The 11783-nt window shown below is 31.0% G+C and overlaps 1 protein-coding gene and 2 long non-coding RNA genes across 13 annotated transcripts in view; 2 read left to right on the top strand and 1 right to left on the bottom strand.

Moving 5' to 3' along the window:
* The first annotated feature begins 342 nt into the window (after nt 1-342).
* On the top strand, nt 343-6130 carry LOC119631665. The gene is made up of 2 exons (XR_005246711.1): nt 343-1498; nt 5203-6130. It is a non-coding gene; the product is annotated as an uncharacterized LOC119631665 (long non-coding RNA).
* A 2838-nt stretch (nt 6131-8968) lies between these two features.
* The window catches only part of LOC119645162, a 106205-nt gene continuing 103390 nt past the window's right edge, over nt 8969-11783 (bottom strand). For 9 of the 11 annotated variants that reach the window (XM_038045129.1, XM_038045131.1, XM_038045136.1 and 6 more), the window contains 2 exons: nt 10953-11188; nt 8969-9370 (listed from right to left, as the gene is read on the bottom strand). In XM_038045129.1, coding sequence (XP_037901057.1) covers nt 9104-9370; nt 10953-11188 — 503 coding nt within the window. In that variant the 3' untranslated portion in view covers nt 8969-9103. The remainder of the gene's footprint in view (nt 9371-10952; nt 11189-11783) is intronic. The other 2 variants (XM_038045133.1, XM_038045139.1) reach the window with 1 other exon arrangement.
* On the top strand, nt 9308-10165 carry LOC119645165. The gene is made up of 2 exons (XR_005248636.1): nt 9308-9394; nt 9486-10165. It is a non-coding gene; the product is annotated as an uncharacterized LOC119645165 (long non-coding RNA).

The raw sequence follows: 11783 nt of genomic DNA, 5'->3' as shown, positions 1-11783 counted from the left end.
GCGAAAATCAATAAACAATAATGTAACTGAATAATTAATTGTACGTAGACTTTTTTCAATGCTAGTAAGTCTTTTTAATTGCTCTTGTTTTTTTTTCTTTCTTTTTATATATTAATAAGTGTTTACAAATGTAACTTTTGTTTACCGGTGATACCATATGGTACGTGAATCAGTGCAGCATATTTGATAATTCTATTTGGAAAGAAATTAATTTTTCCTAATTTATTTATTTATTTACTTTTTTTTTGCTCCAAAATTAAATAAACTTATTGAAGCTCTTGAGAATTGTTTTAAATGCATGTGTTTTTAGACAGTAATAAAAAATAATTATTTAACAAAAAAAAAAAAAATCTATTTTATAAGAAGTGAAGGAAATCACCGCAAGTAATACTTATTGGAAGGACCAAAATGCGAAATATCGAGATTTGTTATATCAAACATATATGAAAAGTTGAAAAGTATGCTACAATTTTCCTCTGTTCAGAACACTTTACGTTATCCTATAAAAATATTGTTATCTTTACTCATTTCTCTTTCTTGTCTTGCGTAAAGAAAGTATTATGTTTTTGCTAAGCTTCACAGCAGACAAACTCTTTCGATTTCGAAACCAATTCTCAAGTCGATGATATGACAAAACATATTAGCTTAAATTTACTAACTTACTGGCAGATGAAAAGTGAAAAAATGCTTGCACGACCGCAAGAGCTTAGAGCATATACTCATACTGCTCTAATTACGATGTCACATTTGTAAAGCCGGGACTTAAGCTTTGGAAATTTGGCGAAGAATAATTTTATATTCTTAATACAGTTATATATCAAAAATCATTTTTTTTTTTTTTTTTTTTCTTTTTATTGCAATCAATCGTTCAGGGATCGCCCCGTATTCGTGTAACTTCGGTGACAGTGGGGTAGAAAGAAGTGGGCAAAAGGGAACTGACCGCAGCCTAGTAGGTATGTTCGTTAATCGGTAAATGTCATGCCTAGCTATAGCTACGAACAAAGCAAACTCGACTGCACTGTGAGTTGAACCAGCGAACACTGATTTTCTGATTTCGTTGTAGCGATTCCTACCTATTCGGCAACTCTTCCTACTCTTTCCGCTTAAAATCACAATTCATGATAAGAAATTGCTAAACTTAATATACATAATTTTCTGGTTCGTATCGACTTTGAAATTCGTTGCGATACGCCCCAAGCAGTCGAAAAACCGAAATAGTTTCCAAGCAGGCAAAACGATCAATAGATTAAGACTTTTTAAAAATGTTAAAAGTGTCCATAGTAGTGATAGTAGAGATGGCAGATAGGTGCCCAGGCCATTGTACGCTCAACTAAACGTGGAAGTTTTTTAGATAACGACATCTAAACATAGTTGCGTGTAGGTGTTAATAATATTTTCAACGTTAATTTTTCATTTTTTTTTTTTTTTTTTTCTCAAAGCTTAGAGGCTGGCTATCCGCTATACAGGCAACTGCGATGATGATTAACAAGTATTTCAGGTAAATGAGCGGGGGATGGCGAGCTGTAAGGTAAAATCGCTCGAATGATTAAATGACAGAAAAAGGTTAAAACAAATTTTTGTAAAAAGAAACGCTTCCAATATTGATTGATCTCTGTAACAGGCTATCAAATATATATTTGTTTGCGCAATTTTAAAGTAAATATCCATTCGTTTATCAAAGAAAATTCGAAAGCATACATAATAAGGAACTTTTATAATAATAACTTTTATCGGAGATTCGCTAACGCCTACTTGAATATTTAGTTTCAATTTTATTGTTGAATGCAATTAAGAATAAACAGTCAAGTGAAAAAGTTTACATACACTTTACTTTATTTTGGGAAAATCTTTTTTAATTCGAAATCTTTAAATTTAATGACTACGACACATACTCAAGCAAATACTAAACATTTATGAAATTTTCAAATTACTAAGCCATTTTATTTATAATAAGCAGACTGTTCATCCAACAAACAAGATGTATAACTTTGGTCGGTCGTTTTGACTTTGGCAACAATAGTCAATTGTGGTTAAACAAATGTAACGTAACGTGAAATGTAACGTGAAACGGTTGTTAGTAGGTACAGTCAATGCAAGTATCTCAAAGTAAATGAAGCAGACTAAACTAAGTGATAGTTCACATGACTCACAAGTTTAATGCGGTGCTTAAGAAACTTTTCAAAATACACACTTCAAAAGGGTGGGAAGTATGCCTAAAGTTTTAAAAACACAATGGGATAGAAAATTGTAAGCAAAGAAAATGAAGAGTCAAATTATTCGCAAAAAACTATCAGTTGAGAAAATTTGAATATTTTTCCCAAGACGCGGACTGACAATTAAATAGCACAACACATTGCAAGTACAGGAATTCCTTGCTATTCTTTGTCATAACATAATTTCTAAACCCATCGCATAAGAACCCTCTAGATAATAGACAACTTAGGTCTTACGAACAAAAAGTAAAACCTATATTTTTTTTTTATTGCAAAAATATTTAATTAATTTTTAATTAATTTTAATTAATATAATTTGAAAAATCGAGCTTGATATTCAAATGCATTTACGCGTGTACTAAAAACGGTACACGTGACAAGGAGTATATTAACATAATGTAATTCAAGGTAAACCGTACATTATTTCAAAATCTTTTCCGACTTAAACGCTTAGAGATCACTCCTAAGGAATTGTCTAAATATTTAAGAAAGATAGAAAATACTATTGAATAAAATAATTTTAAAAAATTGTACAGTTAAGCGAAAATTTCAGTGTCGATGCTGTTGAGTTGCAGCATTTTAAGGTGAAAAGTGTTACAGCATATAGTAAGAGAAAGAGAAAGAAAGACGGAGAGAGAGAGAGAGAGAGAGAGAAAGAGATAGACAGACAGAAACAGATTTTCCGAAAATTTCCAAATTTAAAGTTGTATACAGACTTTTGTGTCTGACTGTTCAAAATCTTTTTCAGATTAATAATAGATTTCATTTTGTGTATGCAAGTGTGTGTATGTGTGTGTGTGTGGGTGTGTGTGTGTATGCGTGTGTGTGTGTTTAATAACACTTATTAGAATTAATAATTTCACGATATTTTAAGGGGACGGGTAGTAGACATAATAATAAAAAAGGCACGAGTGTGTTTCGCTCTAGACAATCCGTGGTTATTTGATTTTAATTTAACTTTTTTTAATTTTTTTTTTTTGTATTTTTTTTTTTGTTTTTTTTGAAAATTAATTATTCCAAGGACCAGTTTCATTGTTCCAAGGCATTTATTGGTTAGGCTAGATCTCTGAGACTACAACTATTGTGTAGAAAAAAAAAAAAAAAAATCAAGAAGAAGAAAAAGAAACAAAATCCAGACACTTTTGATTAAAATAAAAACGATAAATGTATTAAGGCATCCTAACTGTTACCCAGCGTTTAAACGACAATGATTCAATTTTCTTTATTTTATTTCTTTTTTTTTTTTTTGATTATGATTTTTAAAAATTTTCCTCCGTTTTACTAAAATTGAAAATTTTATAAAAAAATAATATAGAAAATATTTTCTCTTCAATTTCTTTTTGTTTTTTGTTTTTAATATTATTATTTTTGTGGCACTAGGTTTTCTATTATAGGCAAACGTCTAAAAGCGTACTCTTGTTGTTGTTAAGGTGGTAGTTGTAATTATGGTGGTGTTGAATAATATTTTATCTGCCACTCTATACAAAGCTTTATAGATGGCATTCATTATTGATATTAAGCATATTAATGCACATTTGGTGAATTTGCTCTTTTTGGTTCTCTTTCAACGGAAACCATTCTTTCCAGGGAAAAGAAACAGTTTTCTGTTGTAAGATTTCTTAATAAAAATATAAATTAAATTTGTATTTTAATAATAACAAAAAAAAAAAAAAAAACAAAAAAACCAAAATAAAAACGAAAAAGGAAACCATTTACATTATAAAATAAGTTGTAATATAATTTTAGGCATTTTTGTATATTATAGTTTCGAAGAAAAAGTGCCAAAAATATGTATTATATATGGAAATTGAAGCAAATTTCTTTTGAAAATTTTCAGGCGTTAGCTGAGATGATACCGGATGGACTCTGCTTTTTTTTTTTTTTTTTTTTTTTTTGTTTTTAAACCAAAGTCAATTATTATGTATGCATTGAAGTTATTATTATTATTACCTGACAATTATCGAACATTATTTTACCCAACGTTTTGAAAATGTATATACCCTAAGCAATATCAAAGTGTCGACGTTTCGACTAGAGAAAGAAATCGAGATCTTGTTTTCAAACTATTTCCGCAAAACGATTTGAACTGTAAAAGCATCTCTTAAAAGGATCTTCAATTTTTTTTTTTTTTCTAGCTTTCAAAATTTCTTAAACTATCATCGGAGCTACGTTTAGTTTCGGATATAAATCTTTTAATTCAATACCCAATTTACCGAGATTAAAAACACGCCGCAAGTTTATTCCATATATCATTCCATTTTGAAAGATCTAAAATCAAATCATATATATGTATATATATATATATATATGTATATATATATATGAATATACATGTCGATCCTATTTAAATTTAGGAAAATCTTTTACGTATATATATATACATATATTTAAAAATATTTAGGCCCTGTCTATCCATATTTTCGGAAATCTCTTATTACCAAGAATTAATGCAGAAACATATATGAAAATTATCATGCCCTGACTTATTAGAAAAGCAAGTAAAAAGACTAGTGAGCCCCGGCCTATTATTAAATACCCTATCGTCCCGTATAGCTACTCATGCAATTACTTTTCAAATTAACAATCCCATATGGGAATTGATCATAAGAGGGGGTTAAGCGTTCATGCTTGGAGCAAAACACATCACTGTACTACATTTTCTTAAAATACCACAAAAATTGCAGTCTGTACGTTGAACACAAGAAAACAAGACGGACAGACAAGGTTAGATCGACACACAAAAGTAGTTTTGAATCGATCGGTATCTCAAGTCGCTCTGATAGCTTTATACAGCATGTGTGGAGGGTATGAAAGTTCAACCTGACAGAGCTAAAAAATTGCAAAATCTATTCATTAAGAGCCAATTGAACTCGACTGTTATTTGTTTAGTTGAGTTTCTAGTATAAGTGGAATAAATAAATAAATAAATAACTTTTTATTCTATGTAAGATAAAAATTTCTCTTCTTTCTGTTTTTTTTTTTTCACCAGCCCCCTCTCCCGAAACGTATACGAACAATAGTGATGAGGAAGGATTATAGGTAGAGAGCGAGGAAAAAAAGTGTTATATTTTTTTGTGCGAGCGATTTGAATGTGGAAATTTGATTCAGTTCTTAGTAAAATTTACTTAAACACTCAAGGTAAAAATGGACGAATTCGGATCGCAGATATGCTTACAAACAATAACAAGCGTAAGTAAGAAAACTATTTACGATTTTAGAGAAATTTTTAATATCCAATAAATCAAACAAAGTAAAGATTGCCGCACAAGTACTCGTCAAAACCACATTTATCGTTGCTTATTACTGTTAGGTATTTTCAAAAATTTGGATCACCTTTTCAAAGTTCCTTGAAAAAGGCATTTGTTACGTTTGCATCATTTACAACACAACAATTTACAATATTTTCGGCAGTACGTTGAAAGACTTTATATTGGTTTGGCATCGATCCACCGCCTAACCCATTTATCGCACTTCTTCAACATTGACGACCCGCCCGCTACTATCTGAACAAGTAGTAAGGAATTTAGAAATTAATAACATTGAACGGAAAACCGTTATTTTATGCAGTGATAGGTCGAAACCATCGAATTCAACCGTTTTGTACAGTGGCATTTCCCATTTCTTTATCATTTTGAGCTGTAGAAGTCGCTGATCGAAATTTTTGCAAACAGCTGATAATACGTCCGCCATTTGTCGTGAAAATTTTCATTCGAATTTTTATCCAATTTATCTGTAAATTATTTATTAATTGGGTGACGATTATGCTAATGGGCGATAAATCGAAAGTAAATTCAAATTGAGATTTTGTCATTAACAGTGGATGCGCCAGCGAACCGATCGGAACCTGAATCCCAATTGCACTGCACGTGAAGGTGATGCTAACAAACATTTAGATCACAAATTTTCGAAAATATAGTCATGCTTCACTTTCTTCTACAATGTGAACATGCGCACGGACGTGTCACACCACTTTTTTAACCTCATATTCTTAATCGATCAAGGAATGTTTTATCAAATATCAACTTTGTATCTTCATCACGTACGAGTAAAGGTAATTAAAAAAAAAAGAAGAGAATAAAAATGATCCCTTTTGGTAGAGATAGGTGCATATGACGCAAGGCATAGGTAGTTTTAATGTTAATCCTCTCACTTTGTAAGTATCGATGGCATAAACCAATTTTTGACAATTTAAACATTAAGTATGTTATAAAATTTATGTTTCTCTTCATAGAGGCCTAGAAGGCTTTTCCCTCACCGCTCCCACCTATTGAGTAAGCAGCGGTATTAACATATATTATAGTAATTCGATGTACGCAGATGTCTAATTAGATTAATTTGATTAACTGCCAATTGCAAAACGCTATAACACAAAAGTTTAACACTTTATCGACCTCTCGCGCATGTACGTCTGCCCGTCTGTCTAATGTCTGCTGTAGACATTCGCCTGACCGCGAAAACGAGCCTAGCGACTTCAAATTTCGCAGAAGTGTTGGAAGGTATTGGGACAAACTGCTCAAAGGACACGCCCACAACATCACGTAAACAGAGAATAGCTCTGGAAATTTGCTCATGACTGATAAACTACAGCAAATAAATGTATAAAAATTTGAATCTAAATTCTGTGGGCGTAGCTGTACCATTTGTGCAAAAATATAGGTAAAATTGACCACGCCTATCCAATTTTATGGTGTGTCAAAATTGAATTATTTTTTCAATACCTTTATAATCCCATAAAGTATACAATTTCTTGGCTAGTTTCACATCTTGAATGCACCTAAACATATCCGTCTGTCCATCTGCCTGTTTGTGCAACTTCGGAAATATTCTTTCATTCGTAAAAATGCAGAGTTCGCCTACAAATGTGCAAAAAATTTGTAATTAACCTAAACTTTTCAGAGAAGACGCCTGCAACGTCCACATGGCAGTACGACAAAAATCTTAATTTTAAAAACAGAAGAAATCAACTTGTTCTTTTACTTCTTTTGTCTTTGATGGGTATCAAATATTCGGTCCCGACAACTAGTTTTTTCGCTTCTTTTTCGGAATTTTATTGCACAGCTAATCATCGCGACATTCTAAGCGAAAACAGAGCCTTATAAAATTGGGAAATTGTGGCCAAGTGATCGGTCGGTAAAATGTTAAAGCTATACTTGAGGCAACAACAAATCTCGATATTTATAGCAATCATATTGTGACCTCACACTTATCATTGCAGATGATAATAAAATTGCGAAAGAAGAGCTTCTCCTTTTCTTGCAGTTCTATCACGATCGCAAAGCAAAGTTTAAGAATTAGGGATTACTAGCATATTAGCCAGTAATCACCTTTACTTTAATAGAAAAATTCAAATTGTTCTCATTAGGTGTGCAATTATCAACCGCATGTAACCAAGATAAATTTTAACTAATAATATATGTATGCATAAATATTTCGACAAAAAGTTTCAAAATCATTTCGGAGAATGAGAAGACTATATCAAATACGAAAATGTTATATAATTTATATAAACTGAGAAAGAAAATAAAAATGCATTTTTTCATATAAGTTATATATGTATTTTTTTGAACAATGTCAACACTTAAAAAACTAAAATAAAATAAAAAAAAAAAAAAAAAGGAAAGGATACCACAAAAATGTAAATATTTTTATAAATATAAAAAGAATAAAATTATATATGAAATGAAAGTAGAAAAAAAAAAAAACAAAAAAACAAAAGAAATAAACAAATGAAACGAGAATGAGAAGATAATAGTTGAGAAGGCTTCCAACTATTTAATATCATAAACCACTGTGGAAAAGTAACCTCCTAACGCTTGTTTTTTTTTTTTTTTTTTTTTTTCTTTCTTTTTTTTTCTCAAAGCGTTTAAAGGGAAATTCTTTAGTAACTCCATACATATCTATTGCAGTGTATATATGTGTGATCCAAATTTGTCATAACTCTCCTTTATACCGAAAAATCTGTACAAAAATTCCATTTTTATATACAAATTTATTATGAAAATTAAATAAATGTTTTAGAGAAATGAAGCTGAAAATGATTTTTGATCGGTTCTATTGACTACAGAGTTCAAACGGGCACAAGCTTATTAAAGCAATTTCAAGAATTACGCTTTAATTAAATACAAGCGAAAGACATATCGGCATAAAACGATGTGAACAATAAAATTTCATCCGAAGTAACGAGCATACTCTGTATCCGGCTGCTGTGTGGTGTAGGTTGCAATAGATAAAATTATTGATATAATAATGTACAAAAACTCCTTAATTAATTAATTTTACAATTAATCGCTATTCATGGGATGTGTATGGGACGCACATCACTAAGTAACTTTAAAAACTTAAAAATTATTGTAGTGTATATATCAACGTATAATGTATAAATATAAAGGATTCTTCGGGTATATATAATAATATATTTTGTTTTTTTGGATTAATTTTTCTGTTCTTTTTTCTCTTTTTCTTTTTTGTGTTTTGTGTTTTTTGTGTTTAAAAATTAAATTTAATAAATTTTTGGTAGAGTCTTATAATATTGTATTTAATATGTATGCACGTATTGATGTATTGATGTGTCAATGTATTGTTATTCGTTTATGTATGTATGTATGTATATATGTATGTATGTATGCATGTGTAAAATACACGTGGAGTGTATGTGTGTGCATGTGTGTGCATGTGTGTGCATGTGTGTGTGTGTGTGTGTGTTTTATTTATATATATATATATATATGCATTTTTGTGTTTCTTTTGTTGTTAATGTTATTGTTGTTCTTTTTTTTCTTCTTTTTTTTTAATGTTTTTTATGTATGTGCTGTGGTATAAATATTTCAAATAGATTCTATGTTTCTAGAGTTATTTGCATATAATGCTTAATATATTAAAATAGCATTTTTCTATTTCTTTTTGGCCGCTTTCTTTTCAGCTTTACGTATGGCTTTTTCACGTTCTCGACGCTCACGTTCTTGATCTTTTCGCTCCTTTTCGATGCTAGCCTTGAGATCCTTGAGACGCCGTTTAAAACGACTTTTATCATCGCCAAGCACTCCGAGCATTTTCAATTCACGCGAGTCCAAAGACAGTAAAGCACCGCCCTCCACATTATGCTCTTTGAAAACTGGAATGTAACGTTCCATTTCAATGCCCATCAACCAATGTCCCACCTGTAAAAGCAACACGAAACCATAGTAAGTATATCGAAAGAAGACAATTTTTGAATTCAATTTTTTGTTGTTGTATAAGTAAATGTTTTCGATATTTCGGCTACATTATCGATAGATAATCGTCTGACTTGGTAAAAAGATTAGCAAAACATAGATGGCGTGATCGTAACGAGCTTGCCGATCAATGTGGACAGAGACAACGCATCATCAGGTTTCACTAAAAACACTGCAAGTTTTGTAGGGAAATTTTTTTACAGTTATAGTAACATTTTTCCATGACATTGATCTATTTAGTCGAAACGACGTCAAATAACTTTTTTAATTTTTTTTTTTTTTTTTTACATTTTTCGCACTAAAATACTATAAGATTTAGGGTTATCTTCATATAAAGGCAAATCTTTTCGAAAATCCTATACGTATATAGGGGAGTGGATGCAAAACGTAGCTATATTCGATCCCATATGCCAAAATTACTATTTTCCATCAATTGTTGTCAAGAAATATTACAAATGGCACGACTTGTTCAAAACAGTACGTTACGGTTCGCAAAAGTAATTCGATTCGATCCGTTGTGAATGGAATAAGATTTCATATAAATTCAATTTCATTAAAGTATTTTGAAAATTAAGAATCATAGATAGAACAGAAAAATACATGGACAAACGGATAAGCAAGCTTGAGACGATTGGCATAATAAAAGGCGGACGTATCTCAATCTCTTTGAAGCGTTTCACACTCGACGCGAATTCACCCTATTTAACAGCAATGATATCGAATATAAAAGCAAAAAAAAAACCCACACCTGCTCTATCACTAAGTTAAAGTTATTGCTTATGTTGTCGATTAACGACCGATCCGCAATAGCGGATTTTAAACTTTAACTTTAGGACTTAACTTTAAATTGTAAACTGACAAAGTTCTACATAATCGGAGGGAAATGACCGAACGACTACAATTCTCTAGGTCGAATAGGAAAACCGTTTTTATTAACCCATACCGCCCCTTATCTAATTCTTTGGCTCTTTCTCTGGTTCGTTCATTGTCAATTCACCTCGATAGTGGAGTGCGTTGCCGCTGATTTTGAGAATCTTTGATGATCCCTTTTGATGGATTTAAGAGAAAATTTTCCTCATCCTTTCAAAGACCCAAATTCGTATGATGCGGGCAGTTGACGATTACAAATGTTAATAGTAGAGCATGTTGATCATTTCAATAGTGTTTCTTTCTTTCTTTCTTTCTTTCTTTCTACGCATATGGTTTATCTTAATGTAATTATGTATATTGGCCGTAGACTTTATTGTTTTTAGTAAATGTAGAAAAACAAAAAAAAATTCATGTTTTTCTTCTATACAAGGCTTTAAGATCGTAACCGTGACTTGAACTAATCAACAGACGGACAAAGACAGCGAGTAAACCAATGAAGCTTATATGCGCTTGAGGGAATATTTGTTCAATATTTGTATGGCTTTGTAAGGGGTTTTTTTTGAATTTTATTCGATTGGCGGAATGATGTTCATTATCAAACCGGATTTTCAAGAAACTTTCACTTGAAAATTATTTTCAAAGTAAAGTAAATATTTACCTGTTCTTTAGACCATTCGTGTACTGGTCCTCCCTTGAAATTGTAGCCTCCTTTGCGTTCTGAAAAACTGCAACTGGACCCTGACAAATCCATGCCTTTGCTAGGTGAATAACCAGGCGAGGAGCAGCCCGAAGACATGCTGGTCGGTGAAGGCGGGCCATTGTTATGACTCGGTTGCTGCTGCTGCCAGGGTACTGTACCGGGCGGAGATAAAGATTTTGGCATAACTTGTTTAACTTTTTTTTTTTTATTTTTTTTTTTGTGAGTGGCAGTTTGATTTTTCAAACGGCATTTAAAAAATTGTTATTGTTATTGTTAGTATAACGAATTTACCACGATTTAGTCATTGTTTGATTAGAGGCAAGCATGTTAATTACACAAACAATAAAAGAGATATACAAAGAGATTTGATCGAAAAAAAAAAGAAAATAAATAAATAAAAGAAAAATCAAGAAGTCATAAAACGAGAGAGAGAGAGAGAGAGAAAGAGAGAAAGAAAGAAAGAAAGAAAGAGAAAAAGAGAATAAAATAGAAGAAAAGAACATTTTGTAACACGATATGTTATCCCTCTTAACTGCATGTAAGTTTATAAATGTAATCATGTAGTTATGTATAAATAATTCATTCAATATAAATTAAACTAAATAAAGAAACAAGAAACAAATTATAATAATAGCAATTAGCAACAACAATGGAAAATTTTTTTCATAAACAGAAAAACACGCTTAAAAATACATAATTTTCTTCGATTTTATTGTAAAGAAAATTATGCTAACGTTTTAAAGATAGAATATAGAATATAATTATATACATATATACCTATACATACAT

Source organism: Glossina fuscipes, unplaced genomic scaffold (assembly GCF_014805625.2).
Source record: "Glossina fuscipes isolate IAEA_lab_2018 unplaced genomic scaffold, Yale_Gfus_2 1, whole genome shotgun sequence".
NCBI classification, from domain to species: Eukaryota; Metazoa; Arthropoda; class Insecta; order Diptera; family Glossinidae; genus Glossina; species Glossina fuscipes.
Note: the sequence above shows the minus strand (reverse complement) of the source record. Positions and strands in the feature narration are given on the sequence as shown.